Source organism: Silurus aristotelis (assembly GCF_946808225.1).
Source record: "Silurus aristotelis genome assembly, chromosome: 8".
NCBI lineage: Eukaryota > Metazoa > Chordata > Actinopteri > Siluriformes > Siluridae > Silurus > Silurus aristotelis.
The window spans coordinates 10,550,467-10,573,689 of record NC_139581.1 but is presented as its reverse complement, the minus strand read 5'-3'; the positions used below and the strand labels follow the sequence as shown (position 1 = coordinate 10,573,689).

The 23,223-nt window shown below is 36.5% G+C and overlaps 1 protein-coding gene across 8 annotated transcripts in view; it reads right to left on the bottom strand.

The window, feature by feature from the left end:
- Positions 1–3,927: 3,927 nt before the first annotated feature.
- myo1cb (myosin Ic, paralog b) overlaps positions 3,928–23,223 on the bottom strand; it is a 41,917-nt gene continuing 22,621 nt past the window's right edge. For 7 of the 8 annotated variants that reach the window (XM_083548309.1, XM_083548308.1, XM_083548312.1 and 4 more), the window contains 31 exons: positions 21,300–21,455; positions 21,090–21,205; positions 19,084–19,282; positions 18,637–18,717; positions 18,250–18,429; positions 17,430–17,528; positions 16,485–16,598; positions 15,887–15,958; positions 15,664–15,783; positions 14,944–15,023; positions 14,008–14,113; positions 13,525–13,605; positions 12,873–12,964; positions 12,377–12,471; positions 12,187–12,233; positions 11,977–12,057; positions 11,499–11,604; positions 10,355–10,472; positions 10,017–10,130; positions 9,858–9,934; positions 9,661–9,729; positions 9,441–9,525; positions 8,154–8,313; positions 7,972–8,055; positions 7,774–7,867; positions 7,338–7,393; positions 6,943–7,078; positions 6,787–6,857; positions 6,586–6,683; positions 6,367–6,466; positions 3,928–5,431 (listed from right to left, as the gene is read on the bottom strand). In XM_083548309.1, coding sequence (XP_083404435.1) covers positions 5,405–5,431; positions 6,367–6,466; positions 6,586–6,683; positions 6,787–6,857; positions 6,943–7,078; positions 7,338–7,393; positions 7,774–7,867; positions 7,972–8,055; positions 8,154–8,313; positions 9,441–9,525; positions 9,661–9,729; positions 9,858–9,934; positions 10,017–10,130; positions 10,355–10,472; positions 11,499–11,604; positions 11,977–12,057; positions 12,187–12,233; positions 12,377–12,471; positions 12,873–12,964; positions 13,525–13,605; positions 14,008–14,113; positions 14,944–15,023; positions 15,664–15,783; positions 15,887–15,958; positions 16,485–16,598; positions 17,430–17,528; positions 18,250–18,429; positions 18,637–18,717; positions 19,084–19,282; positions 21,090–21,205; positions 21,300–21,455 — 3,114 coding nt within the window. In that variant the 3' untranslated portion in view covers positions 3,928–5,404. Of the gene's footprint in view, positions 5,432–6,366; positions 6,467–6,585; positions 6,684–6,786; positions 6,858–6,942; positions 7,079–7,337; positions 7,394–7,773; positions 7,868–7,971; positions 8,056–8,153; positions 8,314–9,440; positions 9,526–9,660; positions 9,730–9,857; positions 9,935–10,016; positions 10,131–10,354; positions 10,473–11,498; positions 11,605–11,976; positions 12,058–12,186; positions 12,234–12,376; positions 12,472–12,872; positions 12,965–13,524; positions 13,606–14,007; positions 14,114–14,943; positions 15,024–15,663; positions 15,784–15,886; positions 15,959–16,484; positions 16,599–17,429; positions 17,529–18,249; positions 18,430–18,636; positions 18,718–19,083; positions 19,283–21,089; positions 21,206–21,299; positions 21,456–22,388; positions 22,774–23,223 lie in introns of those variants that run through there. The other variant, XM_083548307.1, reaches the window with a different exon arrangement.

Here is a 23,223-nt window from a genome sequence, read left to right as displayed (position 1 = left end):
CCCTAAAATAAATAGAAGGGCGGTGTGGGACATAATTCTTCTTCTGGTAATCATAGTTTGTTTTCACACAAGTGTCTGCAAACAAATGACCAGTGTTGGGGAACGTTACTTTTAAAAGTAACGCATTACAATATTGAGTTACTCCCCCAAAAAAGTAACTAATTGCGTTACTTACTTACTTTTTATGGAAAGTAATGCGTTATATTACTTTTGCGTTACTTTTTCGTACCTGGCTAAGGCTTGATCTCTTTCAGGCCTTACAGGTGTAACAGGTGAGAAGTTCTTGTACTAGTGTTTAATGCAGTAATGCACGGGTGGCCAACCCGCGGCTCGCGAGCCGCATGCGGCTCTTACGTTCATATCTAAGTTTGTGTTTGTTTGTTTTTAATGTGCGTGTTCGCTTCGCTTGAGATCAATACGGTATTTTTTAAGACTTAAATGATCTCGCCCCTACTGGGAAACTTTGCGGTATATTAATCTCACGCACATGCGCATTTGACGAAAATACCGTATTGAACTCAAGCAAACACGCACATAAAAAAAAAACAACACAAACAAAGTCTGTATTTTCTGTCATTATGTTGGTGTGTGACATTTACAATAAATCTGGCTGAACAGTGTGTGTGAGAGAGGAAGGGATGGGTAATGTTCATGTGTGCCCATGTGTATGATGTGGCTCGGGTTAGGGTTAGTATCTGAAAATCTATTTACTAAATATCTCTCTTCCAAATCTGTAGTGCTGTGCTTTGCTTGCAGATGTTTTTATTTTTTATTTGAAGTGGTATTTTTTTGCCGTTGACAAAACCTTTTCACCAACACATAATTTACACTTAAGGATTATTCCCTTCTCCTTTTCCTCGACTATTTCAAAATAATGTGAATACTTCCATCGCAGTAATGTAATGCTCTGTCCTGCCATCTCCGCTTTTAACCAGCTTCTGTTCCCACGGCTCGCACGTAGGGGTGCGCGATTCTACGAGATTACGTTCATTTTAATGCAAAATAATTGAACTGAAAATTAACTCGCATTACTTTTTTAAAAAAGTAACTCAGATATTAGTGTGTAAATTTATAAAGTAACGCGCTACTTTACTCGTTACTCCAGAAAAGTAATATCATTACGTAACGCACGTTACTTGTAACGCGTTACCCCCAACACTGCAAATGACATTCGTGAGCTTCAGTCAAATGCTGAGTAAAAATAAATAAATAAATAAACGTTTATACTGTACATAGAGTACTGTGCAAAAGTTTTAGGCAGGTGTGTGGGGGAAAAAAGTGTTTGAAAGGAAGAATGCTTTTGAAGAAAGTGCTAATTTTCATTATTTTTAGCACTTCACAAAATGGAAAGTAAATAGAAATGTAAAAACAGTAATCCAAGAAATCCAAGGCAAAATTAATACTTGGTGTAACCAAATATTTTGTAGTTATACTTGCACCAAGTTTTTGAAAGAAACTTGGCAGGGAGGTTGTTCAAACATCTTGGAGAACTAAACACAAATCTTTGTGGATTTTTGACTGCCTCAAATCCTGCCTCTTTTATGGAACACCAGACAGACTTTATTATTTTGAAATCTGGGCTCTGTGGGGTCCAAACAATTTTTTTTACAGGAGACCATGCTTTTCTCCTTTGCACCAAACCTGAAAGAAACCTCCACCATGTTTATCAGTTGCCTGCAGACACTCATTATTGTACCACTGTCCAACCTTTCAGCAAACAACTTGCCTCCAGCTACAGCAACATCTTTAGTCCTAAATACATTAGTCCAAACCACCTCCTGCCATTTGTCTAATTAATACACCTGAGGCATTGCTATTTTGGCACTTATTGTTCTATTAAGACTGGATTCTGCACAGATTCTACAGACAGTACATGTGGTTTATCTGGGTCCCACTTTTTTCCACCAGTTCTTTGATGGTTCTCTGATGGCACCACTGGACATCTTTCCGATGTCAAAGGGATGTAAGCATGACATGTCTTTCATCTGCTGCTTTAAGTTTCCTTGGTCGACCACTGGGTCTACGGTCCTCAACATTGCCCATTTCTTTCTTTGTACTTTTTCAAAATAGCTTGAACAGCACGTTGAAATCTCAGTCTGCTTTAAAGCTTCAGTCTTTGTGCTCAGTCTTGTAATACTATATGACCTGTGAGTTGAAATTATCTTTACTTCCACAACATCTACTTAGTAGCAGATTTTGGCTGTTTTAACACAGTCTTTTTTACACAGCTGTTTCTGTTTTAATTAATGACTGTGTTTTAACCTACATATGAAACGATGATCATTAGCACATGCTTGGTATAATTGGTTGATTATACACTTGACTATGATCCTACAAAATTCCTGACTTTGGGCAAGTATACAAAGTATGCAAGTGTAAAAACTGATGCTGGTTTGAAGCCAAAGTGAAGTCACACCAAATATTGATTTTTATTTCCATTTATCTTTGTTCGCTCACTTTGCATTTTGTAAATCGATAGAAATAAGTTATATACATATCGAAAAACATTCTTCATTTACAGCATTTCTTTACACCTGCCTAAAACATTTGCACAATACTATTCAGGTGAGACATGCATTCTTTATCATTTACTACTGAAATACTGTTCTTTTCTGCAACTCACACACTGTGTGTACATATTAAACACATATTGTCTGTGTAATAAAACTTAATGTTGCTCACATTCCAAATAAAAAGAGGCTTCGTCAGCACTACATACAGTTACATACTGACTTCAATCCTGCAAGGTAATGATGTCACAAGAAAAGTCCCACCAATTCCAATTTTTCTTTTTCTTCTACCTAAATAAAGTATATATGCCATGCTACCATTGCTTTCTTTGTAATTTATTTTGTAAGGCAGTTAATGCCTCAGTAGGTGTAATATAATTATTATGCAATTTGCCAGTCATTTACTGACGTGGCATTAGCCCAAAGCATGAAATCATCTAGATACAAGTCAAGAGCTTTAGTCAATGATACCGTATGTGAACAAATAGCATTTGCCATTCTTTACATGTAAAATCTGAAAAAGTAAGCCGAGTGATCTGTAGTAAGACTAGTTTGAGTATATAGAAAATCTGGGACAGATTTTCAGCAGTGGGAACAACTTGTTGGTGAAAGAGTTTCGAGCAGAATGGCCAGACTGGTTTGAGCTGATAGGAAGGATGTAATGTAGCATCAGGCCACATCAGGTTCTACCCCATAAGCAAAAAACAGGAATCTGCAGTTGCATTAGGCACAGGTTAAAAATAACAAAATTAAACTTAAGACTGTGGAAAATAAAGACCAGGAGACATTTTTATTTAATATGCAACTATCTGGTTTCAGTAAACCTTTGCCTACTGTATGTGTTTAAATACATTCATTCATTCATTCATTTTCTCCCTAAATTGAGCCGCGGGGCAGCAGTCTAAGCAGGCCCCCGCCTTCGACTGCTGCCCAATCCTCACAGCGCCGTCCCTTACGGTCCCTCCTGCAGGTGGTGAGCCCACGGGAAGGCGGCCCCACGTCACTCCGACGTCAGGGACCTTGGTATTTCCCTCGTAAGGGACCCCCGGAGCATAGAGGGTTAAGGGCCTTGCTCAAGGGCCCAAGAGCGGCAGCTTGGCGATACCGGGGCTTAAACCCCAGACCTTCCGATCGGCAACCCAGCGCCTTAACCGCTGGAGCCACCACCCCCTCATGTTTAAATACAGTGAACAGTTTATAAAAATTACTTTCTTACACCATCCACCCACATTAGATGTAAATACTCTTAAATAGAAGTTGATAGATTGTTCTTTATTCTCATATGTACTGTACATAGACGGCTAAAATAAAAAGAACTTAGATTGTCAAAATATTTATGAACTTGACTATATATATGAAATTGTATACATCTCCCACAATAACGTATTAGTGGACAAACACATGGGATTGACAAAAGTTTTATTTATGAAATCAGCTTTATTATGCTTAGGTATATTGTCAGTGTGCATCCAAACAACATTTTTCAGTTCCTTAAATTACACAAACAGTATAAAATAAAAACCCACAAATGTCAATTATGTTTGTCTATAGGTGCATTAAGAAAAGGTTAATCAAAGCTTTTCCAAGGACATCGTTAGGAACTTTTTATAACAATAAAATATATAGATTTTTATATATTTGATCTATGTTACATGTGGCACTTGATAGAATTTATTTATTTTTTTATTTTTTTAGTGTCATCTTTAAAGCTGTATAAAGTGATACAGGCACTTGCTCCATTTTATAAAGTGACCCTTTAACAATCAACTAACCCTTTAACAAGATTATACTGTATACACAGTACAATGGTCTCCTATATCTGTATCGTTCTAATGCATATTTTTGTTCGAGAAAAGCCATATTAATTATGCACAAATGTAGTGCGCACTTACACAACCCAAACCCCTTTTTTGTTGATACTTGTATGCCTTTTTTCCCTTTCACAAGCTAACAGCTGCTTCTCTCAAGCCTGTAACATGTGGATTAGAAAACGGCATCATTAGGTATCGAGTGTATATAGGTATATAGAGCGAGACGGCTATTTACTACTGTAATTGGAGTGAAGGTATTCTTTAGGTGGAACGCATTGTTTTGTATCATACCAGTCTATATTTACCATTGCCTCAACCTCTTAATGATTTTTCAAAATGATTATCAAAAAGAAAAAACTTGCATAAATGTCAGCAGTAAAGGGTATTAATGTGTGACTGAAGTATTTGGAGCCCAATATATTTAAGTCTATTCCAACACCTGAGTTTAACTTGGCTTGAATACAAATTTCTTGACCTTTCATTAGCATCATGAGTTGTGATCCTACAATTACAATCTTTTCCATAACACTTAACACAGGCTCTCAATGTACTTAACATCAACTCTCACCAAAACAATTCCTTATACATTTCCCCGATATATACCAATCACAGTTATCAGGCTACGGTGCGCAAAAGTATTTGGTATAAGCTTTTTATACAAGACAGGTTCTAGAAACCTTGGCTAAGGAATAATTTAACTTTTCAAATTAAAAATGAATGTTCTCTTACTACTATAACTAAAATGCAAGTGTATAATTCTGCTTTCTTAGTCCCTGGAAGAAGTAGAAAAAAAAAAGTGAACAGAAACAATCAAAAAAGTTCCTTGTTCGTAAGGCAGAAGCTTCTCAGACATTAAATTATTGTTCCCCAAATTAAGCAAGATAGATACACAGTGCACAAAACACGCACTGAAATATTGTTATTTCTTGGCTTCAAAATATAAAATCATAAAATAACAACAATATTAAATTCTCAAACTCAGAAATATAAATAACAATTAGTTTGCTGGAAGTTCACAAGTTGAAGCGAAGCCTTTGGCATTTCATTGGTAGAGTGTAGCTCTGTCTGTTTAGGCTGTATCCATCATCTTGAATTGAGACGAGGAGCGGTCTGCAAAATAAAACACACACAGAATTGCATTTCACACATTTGTTTGCCTGTTATTCCCAAAAAGCTGTATATGTGCATATAAATACAGTAATCCACCATTTATCCAGGTGGTTACGTTACAAAACCATGATAAACGGACGCCACCCCAAACCTCCCTATAAACTTTATGGTCTATCATGCTATTCGCGAGGGACCGGGAAAATCAGAGAAACAAATTAGATATGTGGCTCGTGCAATTCCAGGATAAACCGGGGGCGCCAGATCCGAACCGAGGAAAAGCGGGGGATTACTCTACATATAGTGTATACATAATTGGAATTTTTTAATAGGTTAACAAACTCGATGCACCAGTAAGTATTAATTTGCAATCGTGGCACTTCTTTTTTTAATTTTATTATTTATTTATTTATTTTGCAGTCTGCTATAGAATCAACATTTACTTAATGTTAACCAGCTTGTAATATTGTTATTCTTTTTACATTTGGTAAACACACTGTGCTCTTGGCATAACTAAAGTTTAATTATACCATTATAATGAAATTGCTATACAGTTATTAATTTAATTTGGCAAATGAATCCGGTGAAACAGATCAAATCTAAACACAGACAAGAGGTCATTTACAAAAAATTTTGTGTATTCCATTGATTATATTCTTTATACTAAGACTAAAAATATTTAAGTTTATGATTTTATCAGTTCTCTAGCTAGCTTATCATGCACATTGGCTATATATGACAAACCCACCCACAAATTTGCCACAAATTTCAATCTCTATAATAATCCGTTCATGAGGATTAAATAAAATGGCAAAAATGTATGTATTTAAAGCTTTTTTGCTAAATTGGTGAACTACTGGCAAGAAAAGGCACAAGTGTACATATAACAGGTATCTTTCTCAGGTATCAGTTATGGCAATACATAGTGCGGTCCTTACCACTGAAAGGTGTCCGTTCTTAGCTTTGGTAATGAGCAGCTCAGAGCCAGACGTGAAATCAATCATTCCTTCTTTCCCCTGACTCACAGTGAATGCTATGCTGTTTATGGTTAAAAAGAGAGGTTTTAGAAATCGGATGGGAATCCAAACATTTCCTTTATTTTTTAGATAAAATTTATTAAATTAATTAAACACTAAATACACAAACATGCGACTGACCTTCCCTGGCTGATGTTGATGATGTTGATCTTGTCGGCACAGATTGCCACTTTCGTCAACGTCTCAATCACATGATCACACTGTAAAACTGCATCACCCTATGAATAAGATACAAGTTGACATATTAATAACAGTTTGTGTTCTTTTTTTTTACCCAGTGGTCTGCTGTAGCCATTCTCCACATCCTTCTTTCACTCTCACCTTCTGTTTGTTGTCCTCACAGACAACATGGAGGACAAAAATGCCATCGCTGAGGGAGCTGACAGAAATACCTAAAATAAGGAAGGGCAATATTTATTACTTGTATTATTATTATTTATACTCGTAACAGATTTTTTTTTTTATTTGCACCTTCACCTTTTAGAGTACTGTAATCAATGCGCTGTTTCAGCTTTGTATCCTCCACAATGGTCAGGCTGCTTCCAGTCAGTAGCAGCTGCCGTGAACGTGGTTTATACCCTCTTCTGTCATACTTAGTCACTGGAACACCATACTGTAAGGAGACACACATTAAACTTAACTTGCCAGTAGTTCACCAATTAACTTAACTCCATATACAAAACAACTGCTACATAAGTTAGGAATGATGTGTGTGTGAGACTATGATAAATACAGTATCTATTATCTTTGGTTCCTCTATTAACAAATGTAGCCTTTAGGAAAAAGATAATATATACTGTATTTATCATTATTAAATTGATTAACAAACTTGATGCACCATTCTAGTATCCCATCCTTCAGAAAATGCATACCTTCATTTTCTCACTGCCCAGAGCCTGAAGCACTTTAGGATTGATATCTTCCCCATCTAAACAAACACACACGTGCTAGAATGTTATAATTCCCAGCAGAGAGAAAAGATTTCATAGAGTACTTTGGGCATTTTGCTATATACTCAGTTTTGCCATTATTAAATTTAGCAATTGAGTAATTCATGCAATATATAACTGTAATATACACAATGCATACTCTTCTAGCATGTAAATACACACATGTAAAAATGCTTTTTGAGTTTATTTTTATATACAAATTGCTATAAAATGATGATTTTCCTGTATGGATATTATTATAATTGGCATATTAATAAAGGTATTATAAGTATACCCCATCTTTAACTCACAAGCACAACTGGGATCAGCAAAAATTCCAGCAATTTCAACAATTGAATCAGCACAGAGAAACACTTACTAAGCCTTGTTCCAACAAACAGCTTGGCGACACTCTGAGGGTAATTGTCTTTCTTGTCCTTAAAAATTTCACTGGCTATTGACTTCTGCTCCAACTAAAATGAAAATGGAAGATGCTCATATTACAAAATTAGTAAAGTCCTATGTTGCATTTTGAAAAAAATTCATAAATAAATCCTCTAATAAGTCATTGTTCTACCTGATGCTTCCATTCCGGGTTGATGCTCTTGCAGTATTTCCACACCATGTTCTGCATACACAGCTTGCGAAGGTGCTCAGATGCCTGGTATACCACACACCATCATAGGTCAGATTCACTACATATATATGTATCTAGTATATGTAAGAATACATGATGGTTAATCAAAGACATAGTCAAACCTCAGTTAGGGCAGGTGGTGGTGTAGGCCAGCTCTTGTCCAGGACTGTTTTAGGCAAACTCCTGTGTAGCTTCATTAGGAATGAGTAGCGCACATAGTCAAGGAAGTATTCATTCTCAGGACAGCGTGGCTGGTGGCGGTACATGAATCCTTTAATGAATCTATAATACGAAAGGAGGGTTTTCAAATAAATATGACCATAGCTACAAATGATTAAAGTATAAATCTGGTCATAAACAGATATTGAAGTATAATGTGTATATACCCAATGCGTTAAATTCTCAATTCTAATAGCTTAGAACATGTGGATGAATTTCCTATAACAGCAGCTCTATATTATATATTATAATAATTATTCAACTTCATTGTTTCTGTATCAATAATGCACATTGGAAATTGTTTTAAAACTAACTAAAATAATTTTGAGGTGTTTCCTCTATGAAGATTTATTGAGGATGTTTGGAAGGAGTGTTTAGTGTTACTGATTTATTAGATTCGTTAGAATCAAGACGCCAGTCTAGTATTCTACGTCTTCTGGATGAAAAACATTTGTGGCTTCTTACTTTCATAACAAGCTGCTTTATTTTTTTCTATATTTTAAGTGATTTTAAGTATATTACTAAGTAAGAGAAAAAAAAGAATGGCTGCTAAGGGGACCAACAAGGATGATTTGAACACAGACCAGCTTGTTTTGTGGATGTTCCATAACACAAGCATAACTATAAATTATCCGCTGAGAAATAAAACACAATGTGACTTGATGGTTTCGGAAAAGCATTAAACTCAGGATGGTAACATTAGTTCTACTTAATTTAGGGTTTTGCCATACCACCCCTTATACTGGTTTTTCCTTAAAATGCTTTTGATATTAATATTTGATAATACTTGGTTTAAATCCCCTTTTTCTTATAAATCATGCAATCAGTCAGTGCTACGATGCAGCAAATACCCGTGTTTGCGACACATTAGTATTCCGAAATTCCGAAATATGCTTCATGAATGTAATTTCTTGTGATCATGACGACATATAGTTATATAGGTCCCTACTAATCTTAATGTGGGATGTAAAACATTGAAGAAACAGATTTTTCCCTATATATTCATCCTTCCTAAAACATTACTGTGAAAATGCAATACTAATTAGGGCTGTAAAATTAAGCATAATTTTACATTGCTCACAATAAATACACTTACTTTTATACTGGATTATGCAGCTACAGTTTTTATAATAATATATAAAACACTGTGAGATCAGAGTAAGAGCAGCAATGTACTGTACCAGACAGACCTGCGGATGGTGTCAGCAGCTTGTCTTCTGCGACGTGCTCTCCTGCAGGCTAAGATTCCTCTCCACCAGGCCTGAATTAGGATGGCTGCACAACAAAAACATCAAAACTGGTAAATTTCCTTTTAAGGAAAGAATCAAATTTGCATAAACAATCGAAATGAATCTATTCTGTCTCCACAAAACACTCAAAATGATTAGAACTCCTTCTTTCAAGCCATACCTGATCGTCTCATTTTCTGGTATTTGGATTTCTGAGAGTAACCCTTCCAGTTTGCCTGAAGCTTGGTTGCTGCAAATGCACAGATATTAATCAGAAGTATGACTTGACATTATGCTTAAGCAGATCATTAACAAACATGGATTCTCTGTATTCTGTTTCAACTAGCATTGACCAAAAAGGGAAAAAAAGGTCCCTACCGATACTGTGTTTTCTGACTTCTAATGCGTCTTCTGTTGCGAACAAAGTCTTTGGAAAACGGATGAAGATTTTGGTCCTAAAATTGATCGGATTTTTAGTTAGCGTTGAACAAAACGTGTGTAAACATCTGAAAAATTGACTTTTGGGGTACAACAAACCTGCCAAGTTTGTACTCCTCAGGTTTGTAACCCAGGTGTTTGACAAGTGTTGAAACTCCATCTACCAAGCGTCCATCCCAGTTAGGCCAGGTATCTGGACACAGAGACTTATATCTGTGGCAAAAAAAACAAATAACATGAACTTTGGCACAAATTATCTGGCCAAACCATTTCACACACTACAAAGCTGTTTTAGTCAAAATCCCACCCAATTATGAAACACTGCACAGGAACTGAAAGTGCTGACACTATTTTTACTGTATTTGTACAGGAACACTGACTGCCTTTCCCTCTGGCTTTAAACTCGTAGATAAAGACAATCTGTAAGAAATGCTGACCTCTGGAGGAAGATCTCGTATCTGCGTCGGTAGGCAAAGCCTGCTCTCCTTACTCTCAAATTCTCCATCAGACCCAGATACTTCACTTGATGTCTGATCAGAACATCATCAAATCGGCCTAAAGAAAGAGACAATGTTCAAAAGATAAATTTTTCTTCAGATACAGAAATTCCTCATATAAGAAATGTCCCCACTGTGGGACGAATTAAGGTTTATCTTATCTTATCTTATAAAAATGGTGATTTCTCCAGCCTCTCTTGGTGCAAATGGTGAAATAATTTTAGAATATTTACTTCTAACAAGTAGGAATCTATTGAATGAAGCCATTTCAGACATTTGAGTGCTGTGACCGTAACCCCATTTGGATCAATTACAAAATGTATTCAATGTATCTGATTATTCCTTAAAATCCTACAAACAGTTAGCCTGTTGTTCTTGATATACAGTACTGTGCAAAAAAAATTATAATAATCTTGTTTAGAGGGTGAAAGATCCGAAACACAGTGCACCTGCCACCTAGTGGTAGAAATATAAAAACAGCGCAGTATGTAAGGAGTAGTACAAGAAAGAAAACAATCAAATCTGGACACAGTCGCATTACTGCTACTACCCTGAAGTTGACTGTTTTAGAATAACATCATGAAGTGTTTTAATCCTCTTATACCACAGTAATTTGCCACTTTACTCCACTTTTTAAAATTATGAACAAAGATTAGTCTCACTTTTTTCTCTCTAATAAGTTCGTAAGTGACAAACTGAATGATTTTAAATTATATTCAACACTTCTTATAGAGTTCTCAAAGAATAATCTACTAAACTAGATGGAAGAACATAACATTGCTGTACTAAAAATGTTTTTTAATCACCCTCAAAACGGTAAAGACAGACAGAAAAGTACAATGCATAACACAAAGCTTGGAGAGTGGACAGAAAACCATAGCAGTATAATGATAGGAAAGTAATTTTCCATCACAGACAGGAGATTTTCTTTTTTGCTTATATTAAAAGTTTCACCACATGGCTGTGCTGTTCATCACCAAACCATAGCACTGAAGCAAAATTGCAGAACTAATAAGACAAATCACACCATGTAAGCAAACACATAGACACACACACACACACCGGTCAGAATCATAGAACTCACCAGCCTGCTTGGCATCGTTCGGTTTGATGCAGCGCACGTATGACGGTTCCTTAGACATGAGGATTTCCATTAGCTTGGCCAGGCTGTTCTTAAACTGAGTAGCTGTCTAGGAATAGAGAAAACAAGACAGAGGACGAGAAGAGTGAAGGATTGGAAGAACACACGTCCTAGTGTGCAGATTCAGCCAGGCGGTGACAGTGTGGGAGAGGATGGCCATCAACAATGCATACAAACAGCTTAGCCACATCATCAGCAGCAGCCCACTCTCTCTTAACCAATGGCCTACTGCAGAGTGGGCACTGACACTGACACACACACACGCATGCACGCACACACAATGATGAGTGTGACCTAAGAGTCAGGGCATTCCTCACAGTGTGGGCACTAGCAGAGATTCCCCCCACATATCAATCGATTTAGATCATGTTCAGTCAGAACTAATGTTTCAATGCAAACAGGAAAGATGATCCTTTCTTACCGTTTCTGGCCGCTTCTTGTCCGTTAACTCTTCACGATCAAAACACTGATTGAGGATCTTGTTCTCGGACATGCACATCACCTGTGTCAAGTATAATCACACACCCAGATCATCATCATATATTACAAAGTTAGATCAGCGAAAATGGACCTACAACACAATGTTTGTGAATCGCCCTAGTCATACTTCTCCCCAGTCCCACACACTGACCTCTTTCAAATTTCTGAAAAGAAGATCATTGTTCTTGTCCAGAAAGCCTGGGAGTGAGAAAAAAAACAAAAAGGGGTCAGTAAACATGCTGCTGAGCAGAGCCTGAGTATCAGTTCTAGTCAGAACTCATGACTCTGGTATTAAAGCATCCTCTAGTTTGCAAACTGTGTCTCAATGTCCAATACCTCACCATTTACATTGTAGTTCACTTCTCCGGCATAATGCAGCAGCCTGAACTCATCTCGCCCCATCACTTTCCGGGTCTTTCCATCAGCCAGCTTATGACTGAGTTTGAGAAAAGAGCAGAGGCAGAAGGTGTACATGAACAGCTTTGATTTAATAAGTATCTTAAATATGGCAAAGGATAAATATATAAAGGAGGTTTTTAGTCTAATTTGTTGATCTTATGTGTGATTTATTTTAACAAGATTTCTAATTTTTTTATGGGCATTCCTCCAATTTATGGAAAATTAAATAAACCAATAGGAAAAACAACTCTAATTCACAATTATTATTTCTATTGTTTAAATGAAATCTTTGTATATTGTAGAATATTTGCATTCAGTATTTGACATGTTTGTCAAAAATGGATAACTGTCCCTAAATACAAAAACAAAGAGATTATATGAAAAAAACAGGGAATTCTAATTTGTATATTGTAACAAAAATGCATTGTAGTGACTGACGTTAAGAAGTGGGCATGGCTGCCTAATGTGTCCTCCATCTTCACAAGAAAAGTTAAGTCATTGGCATCTCCTGGCCTTAGACATTCCTCATCCTACAGGGGGAAGGAGAAAGAGAGGGCGAAAGAATATTACAGAATCATCTACGTATTAATTCAAACTGACACAACCATAAACAAAGGTCACTCACTGAACACTTTAATTGGTACACCTGTATACAGTGGGAAATGTAAAAAAGTAACAAAAAGTTCTCGAACTCTTGGTTCGATGTCCTCATTATTCCTTGTATGCGTTTCGTATTATTGGGATTTCAAGCTTTTAGCTACGCTGCTCTATTTGTGGAATCTACTTCCTCATTATATTCACAACAGCTTTCACATCTCGTTTGAGAACGCATTTTTAGATGCGTTTTCAAACAACCTTCTTATTGGTTGTATTTTATTATTATTATTGCTATAAAAAGAAATATGCTGAAACAATTGACAAAAAAAAACATTCCTTTTATTCTTTTTTCAGACAGAGAGAGAAAAAGAGAGAGAGAGAGAGAGAGAGAGAGAGAGAGAGAGAGAGAGAGAGAGAGAGTGAAAGAGAAAATGGCAAAAGGTTACAAAAGTGTAACCGAATTATTTCCTAAATGTTCAGAAAAATCCCTCACCAAGATTGAAATGATGCCTTTGAACTTCTCCTCCACAAGATCACAAATAATCTTGTTATTGAAATATTGCACAGGCTCCCACTGAAAACAGAAAGAAGAAAAGCATCTCAGAACAAGACTGCATCAAATGACATTTAATCACTCGTTTCCATTTTGGTCTCACAGTTATGAAAGCAAACATCTGTAGAATGACAGGAATTCAAAAGCTGCCCACTCAGGGTTAGTGGTCACAAGCAAGCTTTATTTAATTGGGATGATTTTATGATGCTGTGCGAGATCAACACTGTCAGAGTATTAGCATGACACAGAACATATGCACCCTGTGTGTATGTACCCTGTAAAAATGGGGATACAACAGGCTCTCAGAGGAACCCCTTCTCTCATGATTTTGAACACAGTAGTACAGTGTAGAGGTATAAGATAAGTGTGTGTGTGTGTGTGTGTGTGTGTGTGTGTGTGTGTGTGTGTGTAGGAAGGTCCTACCGTGATTCCCTCAGCTTCATACTCCTCTTGCTCTGATTTCAGGGTCAGCTCAATAAAGAGTTGCTGCAGCTTCTCATTGCAATAGTTGATGCAAAACTGCTCAAAACTTCGCAAAAAAAAAAAAAGCAGAGGAGAGATTTATTGTGTGATGGCTTCAGCTGAATGCCAAGTAATGATAAATGTAGATGAAATTTTTTTTAACCTACATTAACAAATTTGAAACCTACATTGTGTATTGTATTGTGGCCACAACCAGAACATAGCATATGAACACCTGATATCACAACTAATACACTATTAGGGGGAATAGTGCACTGCACTGTTAATGCAATGTCGAATTCTGTTCTCTATAAGTTGAAAACCTCACTGCAGTTTCTAAATTAACCTCACGGAGATGACAGTCAAATGTTATTGTGTCATAAAATATATATGAACCCATCATGTTGAATTATGCAAATGCAGGCTAGGACACATTCATAGAATATCCATGGGTTTCTTGAATGGTTGCAAGTGTACAAGGCATTTTTTCTGTTATCTAATAAATAATTCAATATAAACAATTATGATGGAATAAAATTCGGTTACTTTAAATCTCCAGCCTCCTAGACTTTTGTAATTAAAAGTAAGTGAGTCATTCGTTCTATCTTGCAAATACAGCACTTGATAGGACCCAGGAGGAACCAGGAGCACATTGTAATGTTATTTTTATTTAGCACATGCAAATTAAACTCTACCAGGTAAAGAGAAAACGTTTTGCTATGCTCAGCAAAGTTTTCTCTCCACTCAACTGTATGTCTGATAGTGCAAGAATTCCTAATGACATTTAATTCATTATATAATAATGAGTTATAATCTATTGTGCAGCCACAGTAAAAATAACAAAAAATTAACACACAAGTACTGATCAAATGAGACCTCTGGTCCTTGTGCACACACCTGTTGTTCTGAAAGACCTCAAACCCGTAGATGTCCAACAGGCCAATGACAGATGTATTCTTACCGCTGAAGAACTCCTCCTAAAAAAAAAAAAACAACAACAAAAAAACCCAAAAAAACCATCAAAGTAAATCACAGTGGGAAAATTAGATAAAAATGTCAAATGGAAATAATCAACACTTGGATAAACTGCTGAAGAAGCTTCATTGATTCATGTTTAGAAAACTGGAAATGCTGCGTTACATCTATTTTTTCCATACATTTATCTTTTATGCTACAGTACATTTTGTTTTGATCCAGTGAAAATACACTATCCACATCTGAACTACCATCCAACCAGCCTATTCAAAAAGCTTTGTCAGTTTGATGGTAATGCCACTAGAGGGAGCCAAACACTATCACTTTAATTCGATAAAATAATTTGTAGAACACTTAACAATGGCCATTGTCTCAAAGCAGCTTTACAGAGATAAATTGGTTATAAAGTTCCATAAAATAATGTATAGGTTTAATGTCTATAATTTTGTTCCTTATAGTGGTAAGTTTATCCCTAACGAGCAAGCCAGTGATGACTGTGGCAAGGAAAAACTCCCTACAGTGGCATTTAAGAGGAAGCAGACTCATCTGGGTGGCACTGTATGTCCATTCATTACAGTTCCAGTAACACCTGCTTGTGGAACAACTATTACACAGATAAGCAAACGTATACAGGTAGCCCACCTTGAAAGCCAAAGAGGTGTTGATTTTGTTCACGAGCCAGGTGAAGGTGCGTCCGTAAATGGCTTTAGATAAAGCGTCTCGTGCTGAGGAAGCCTGCTCCTGATTCAACGGACTCATTAGCTGTAAGAACAATGTTAAGCTTGGTGATACACAATCACTACAATTTTCATTTAAATGAAGTTCCTTAGTAGTAAGGAATTGTAGTGACTAATGCGTATTTTACCTCCTCTTCTTTAGCAGTAATCTTCTTATGTGTCAGAGCCTCTTTGAGAATGCAGCTGTCCACACCTAATAACTGCAACATTATATGAACAGAAAATGATGTGTAAGCTGTGACATGCAATACACCATTTTATTTTACACACCATATCTTTATATGCTGTTTAATTCAGGAGAAAACACTATTGGCATTTTTACTAATAATCTATAATAATATCATGTCGAGACTCTACCTATAGTTCATATCTGTCATGTGATAAGGCACTAGATAGTGAATTGGGAAAAATAATTGGAGATTTTAAATCTAAACCCATTGCCATTTTGTGCATTTCAAAACAGCATTGGCAATTTGATCATGTAATTTATTTTTAAGTAGCCTAATTACCTTTAGCCCAATTTAGCTTTGTTTTTATGTTATTCACCTCAAACATATATACTGCCTAGTATAGGCCCATGACATGAATTCGGAATGCATTAGTAGTTTTGCTGTTTTAAAAAAACATTTGATGCTGAGTATACTTTAAATCTGAAACAACAATGGCAATGCTATTTAAAAGATTGTTCAGGACAGAGGGATGCGTTCAATGGGACTGGATTCTTACCCTGGATAAATATTTAATCTGGGTGTCAACAGTAATGTAGGCATTGCCTCCATCTTCACTCCCGTACTGAATATTCCCCAAATGTAGCACACTGGCAATGATGTTTAATAGTTCCTGTACAGAGAAAAACGTGAGAACCGACGGGAGGTCACCAAGATTATATGCACAGCAATTATATTTAAAAACACTATTATCTACCATTAAATCATGCATGTGTGTAAGTGGATGTACTCTGGCTCAATACCATAAAGTAATTACAGTCTTTCCTGAGAAAGTCAAAAGAATTGTTATTACACTAATCCTTCCTAAGTACAGATGTATTGCAGGAGGGTGCTCACAGTAGTGACAACAAACTTATTTTAAATGAAGAGAGAAACGCTTTCAGTAAAGAAATATTTATTTTACTTAATTTAACATCTCTTTATGGAAACAGTTATAGGTTTCAGGGCTGTGTGACAGTCTTAGTGCTCTTAGTCAATGATCTAGTAAAACAGATGATAGTGTGTTTGACAGAGACTATAAAGCACTTCGGTGAGTTGCTCTGAAAAAGGGCGTCTGTTAAACGTCAGAAATGTAAATCCTATACATGTAAATGCAAATGTTACATTGTCCTGTGGACACAACTTTAAACGTAGCCAGAACTGGTTTAAGATTATGACATTGCTAATTAATAAATGTTGTGTTACAAACTGATGTGGTACAAGAGGAATAATATCTCTATTATTATAAGAGCTCTGCTATGGACCCTGTCCCCTCACTAAACAATTACCTATACATCATATCTTTTCCAAACTGATTGTTTGGAAATTCATGTCAATCGCTCATTTTTTTTTTTAACTGTAAATGTGCGATGTCTTTTTTTTATTTTATTGTTATTTATTTTATTTCTTTAAGGATGTGGGTATAAAATGAAATTTTACAGCTATGACAGTTAAGCTCTCTTACCTCCACTTCATCATCACTGAACCCTATGATGCTCAGAGCTTTTCTCACCACCTTCCATTCATTGCGGTCATTAATGGAGCTCACTTTGGGACAATTACCCTGTACGTACACACACACACACACACACACACACACACACACACACACACACACACACACCACAATTCACATCAGTTCTATAAACATTCAATAAAATATAAATGTGATATCCAAATATTAAATCTTTAGTGAATAAATGGATGTGAACACAGGCCATGGTGTATGTATGTATGTGTATATATATATATATATATATATATATATATATATATATATATATATATATATATATATATATATATATATATATATATATTTTTTTTTTTTTTTATTAATGCAACATTTTTTGGCTTGTTTATGTTTTAATGCAGTAAGTAATGCTCATTAAGGTAGGATTAATGTAAAGCATCATCAATCTGAACTTAAGAAAATGTGCCTTAAAGTTAATTTGAAGAAAACTAAGCATATAAACAATGCTAAGAAGTGAGCTATGACTTGGCTGAATATGCATTTAGCTATGAAGGCTTTATGTAAATGAGAAGTGCAGTCAGCATGCATCACTGGAATGAGTGGGTGTGTGCATATTTCTCTCTGACTTCCTGTAGACAGAAAAACTCATGCACATACTCAGCAGAACAGAGGAAGGGAAGGGAAGGGAGGGAAAACGCCTGGGAACTTCCCCTATTAAACACCAGGGGAGTGCAGAGATGCAGTAGTGAAGACTCCTGTGCGTGTGCGTGTGTATGAGTATGTGCTGATGTATGTTCTCATTCGTCCTGACCTTCACAAGGTACTGGTACTGCTGTGCATTCCTCTCCAAGCCGAGTCTCCTGAGCAGATCCTCCTCGCCACCCTCAATGAGCTGATAGAAGATGTGGAAGTTTCGTTCTCCATGGCTTTGGTGCACCACACGAGATTTCTCCAGCAGATAGTTTATGATGTGACCCCCAATTGGAGCACCCTGCCAACGGGGAAAGCCAATGGGAATAACAGTGGGCTGCTGACATGCACATGTACATAACACAAACACACATATACACGCAAAGGGTATACAGGTGCACAACCCCATCCAAGCAGGGTAAATGGGAGGCAGCACAGATGCATAGAAATGTAAATATTACGATCATTGATGCACTGTATTCAAACTTTCTCGGAGAAAAAATATTACCTTGAAGTCAAACTGGATGTCCATGTATTTTCCAAAACGACTTGAATTGTCATTGCGCAAAGTTTTAGCATTTCCAAACGCCTGAAATAGTGACAAACAAAAAAACGAGGGAATGCTCATGATCACAGAGGAGAGCAGTATAAGAAATGCATTAATTGCATGTTAATAAAATTAGTGCCGTTAAAATGAATTTGCGTTAATGAGTTAAATATATATATAAAATATATATAAAAAAATCTAAACATCTTTATTTTATTTTTAATTTGCATATTTATATATGTTCATGGATCCTGACATTCTTCTATAACTTGAGATATAAGTTTGTTCCGAGGCCATTTTAATAGCATTAAACATATATATAAAAAAATAATAATTATTGTTTGAATTATTTTAAAAGTTTTAATAGATAAAGGTAACTAATCGTCCTGGCAGAAAGTGGGTTTTTACCTCCAGAACAGGGTTAGACTGCAGTAGGCGGTCTTTCACAGTCTGCACTTGATCGCTGGCCGGACAGGTGATAGCATAGTACTGCAAAACTTTCTTAGAGGCTTCAGTCTTCCCAGCACCGCTCTCTCCTGAGATCAGAATACACTGATCCCGTCTTTCCGTCCGCATGGAACGATACGCATTATCAGACACTGCATATCTACATCAGGGAGAAAAAGCAGGATGAGTCAATTGTTTAACAATAACTAATATTTCACATAAATAAAAAAATTTATTGCAGTTGTTGATATGATGAATATTTTTTGCGAGAAGATATGTATTTAGTCTATTTGGAAGGAGTCTCCATTGTCAGCGCTTCGGGTTTTATTACGTTTTTGGTCTGTGGTTTCACATCAACATTACAAGTTGCACTTATTGTCTCAAAGTAAAGAAATGCTTATGAGGGAACAACTGTTTATGAATGTAATAAAAGCCATAACAGGAATTACATTTTTTTTTTTTGACATTCTACAAGATTATACATAACTACAAATAACATGACAGTTTTTTTCTTCCTTAATAAAACATTGATACTGTTGGAAAACTTCTGTGTTTTAAGAAGAATAAAACTTTGGATGGGCCATCATTGCAAATATAACTCTGCTTCATGGTATAAGAACATAATGTTGATTATAACTGAATGCAATGTCTTTTCTTTGTTCTGTCAGTGGATTTCTAGTCATCACAAACACCACAAATGTCTGGGGCTTTTTAATTTTTTTTTAAATAAAATAGAATGTAAACACAAACCCTCTTTCTGTAAGTAAAAATTTTATATGTAATGTAGTGAATACTACAGAGATTCTAGCATTCTCTAGATTTTTATCCCCAATTTCCTTCCTAAATTCCAAACATTCCATCCAGCTCTCCCCTTTTAGATGGCAGCACCCACATCCTGCTCACACATCATCACACATTCTATAAGTGTTAGCTCATTGGTTATTTTTGGCACTGACTTATATAAAAAGATGTATTTTCAATTTTGCTCTCTTTGGTTACCTGCCACACATAGCTATGGCATTATGGAACTTGAACACAAATGATAGGGGGGATATTTTTCTTTTGTAGCACTCAGAACCCAAATGGAAAATGATTTTAAGAGATTTGTGTTTTCAGTCATTTCAGGAAGACAGATATGGCACCTATAAAGGTCTGTTATTTCAGCCTACCTTGCACCAGCACAAGAGTTAACACTCTCAGTGCTTACACGACCCTGTGATGAGCATGTAAGGAGAGTCCTATTACAGCACTGTACAGGAAGCTCGCTAATACACCATACCTGCATTCCTACTGCTTACTTCCTCAAAAACCTCCCCACTCAACTCTTCCCTTATATTACAATCAACGTAGCTACTGCCAATACTGCCTGGGCAAACACATTACTGCTGACAGGCCATTTCTTCAGTAAGAGCGAGATTATGTAAATGATGATAAGCATAAAACCTCTGCTACTAAACATTTTTGCAAATAGTGATTTTGCTACATGAAAATGAGCACTATACCAAACAATTTTTTTACACATATGGCGCATATGTAAAAAATAGGTTACAGATATGAAATGAACTGAAATAAACGTAATTGGGATTTTTACTATTTGACTGATACCATATACCTAACATTTGAGGGTGCAAATTATCTTGTGATTGTGACAAATTGAATATATAAAAAGCAATTTTTGATTGTATAAGTATTCACTCCACTTGGTCAGTACTTGTTAACACTAACTCTGTCTTTCAGGATAAGTCCCAAATTAGATTTGCACATCAGCAATCCTGACCCTTTGCTCATTCTTCTTGGTCAAATAACCCAAGAGCTGTTGAGGGTTTTGGGTTTTGGGGATATTTTGCATAAATTCTTGACCTATAAAACCAAATTTAGTCTATTTTCAGTTTATAACACTACCACTGAGTAAAAGTCCAGAGGACTTTATAAAAGGACTGTGAATACTAGATGAAATAATAACTTACATGTGAGGGGAGACTTCATAGAAGTTAACGCCCCTGTACCGCTCCATATGATGCTTGGTGTAGATCTCCAACTCTTTATAAGGATTCACCGACACCAACACTGAGCCGATATACGTCTGTTTATAACAGATAAAAAAATTATACATTTTTGCAGAATAGAATTACTAAGACACTGGCCTTTAACTGCAATGAGAAAGAAGAAATTCTTACATAGATGAGGTTCTCCTTGAAGCGCTTGCGCAGGTTGTCAATAAAGGCCACCTCACTGGTGTGGTTCTCCAGCAGGACAAAGTCCTGTACTCCCACCCGATCCCTGGCTGTCAGGGCACTCTCCATCATTGCCCACACACCGTCACTGCCGACTGCCTAATATATACAGAAACACAGAGATGAGATAAGATGAATCAAAGTCACAAAGTCCCATATACAGTATTATCTCTAGAGCTCAGTCCTGAAAATATTTTTAAATGTAAAAACCCATAACAGTGTTTATGTGCACAACTGATTGTTTCACAATCTGATTTGCATTTCATTCATCTTCAGCAACTGCTTCAGTAATCATTGCCACAATAATGGTGGATTCAAAGCCTATTCTTGGAACACTGGCACGAGACCCTTAATGAGACCTAAGTTCTCTGCATCACACAGGCACCACAGATGTACACCTAGGGCTAATGCACAAATCACTAAAACATCTAATGTCATGAGCCTGAGTAATAGAAGAAACCAGAAAAGCGATAAGAAATGCACAGACACAAAACTCAGAAGTGAACCAGGGACCCTCAAATCTAAAAGTCATTACTCTAACCCACTGTAGTGCTCAGTACATATAGTAACTAATTAACTAAATATGAACACAATTTATGATAATATCTTAATACCACAACACATGAAGGAGCTAAATATCCACATGTCCATACCAGCCTTTCATAACAGTGATAATCTAACGAAAGCCTCTGCATGTGTATACAGATAAGATGGAGAGGACGCAACAATAATAATAAAAAAAAAAACCTGTCAGATTTACAAACACCAGGAATTTTAGTATGTGTACAGTCATGTTCATGGCCTTTGAACTGTAAGATATATAAATAATATAATTGAACATTACAGAAACTAGAGCCAACCACATACAGCGTAGAATGATTTTGAACATGTCTGGACTTTGTGCAAAAATTTACAACTCGTGTTTCTCCTAAGAAAGAAATCAAATCATCGAGCTGAGAACTTACATATAACACAACCAAACTCCACTAAAACTAGCAATTTTAAATAGAACAGCTTGACAGTTTTACTTACGTCCATGAAAGATTCAAAATTTTCGACCACAAACGTGCTCTCCAAAACAGAGCCGTGGGCCTTAAGCAGCATATTCCTCATGTTACCCAAATCCATGATTTCCTAATAGATACACCCAGATCAATATTCACTGTATGCAGCAACACCTAAGTGTCAAAACTACAAACCTCCTTCCTGAAAATCAAAAAAATGCCATGTATTATGGTAAAAGAAGCAAAGCTTCATTTTCCTCCTTATTTCTAGTCATGGATGCTTCAGAGACCCTAATCTGAGAGCTGTATTGAGAGTCATATGCACACACACACACACACACACACACACACACACACACACACACACCGATGAACAAATGTGCGATTATTTGCTGAAACACACACAAACACATTGTGTGAATACACCAGCTGCCAGCACTGTTGTTTTGCTATTGACACAGCAGCACCCATCACCGAGAGAGGGAGAGGAGAGAGAGAGAGAGAGAGAGAGAGAGAGAGAGAGAGAGAGAGAGAGAGAGAGAGAGAGAGAGAGAGAGAGAGACAGAGAGACAGAGAGAGAGAGAGAGAGAGAGAGAGAGAGAGAGAGAGAGAGAGAGAGAGAGATTTAGAGAGAGAGAGAGAGTGAGAGTGAGCACCTGAGAGAGCATATTAATTAAGAAGCATTGAAGCAGATGCTACTACAGTAATAAAAGGAGAAAACACAGGGGGTTCACAAGCAGAAAGAAAAACACAGAAGAGAGAAGCTAAAACAATAAACAAATGCTTGCTGGAAAGTGACTTTGCCAATTCGTCATCTCACCATATGCACTAACAACTTTCTCCGTTCAGTGCTGCGTCAAGTC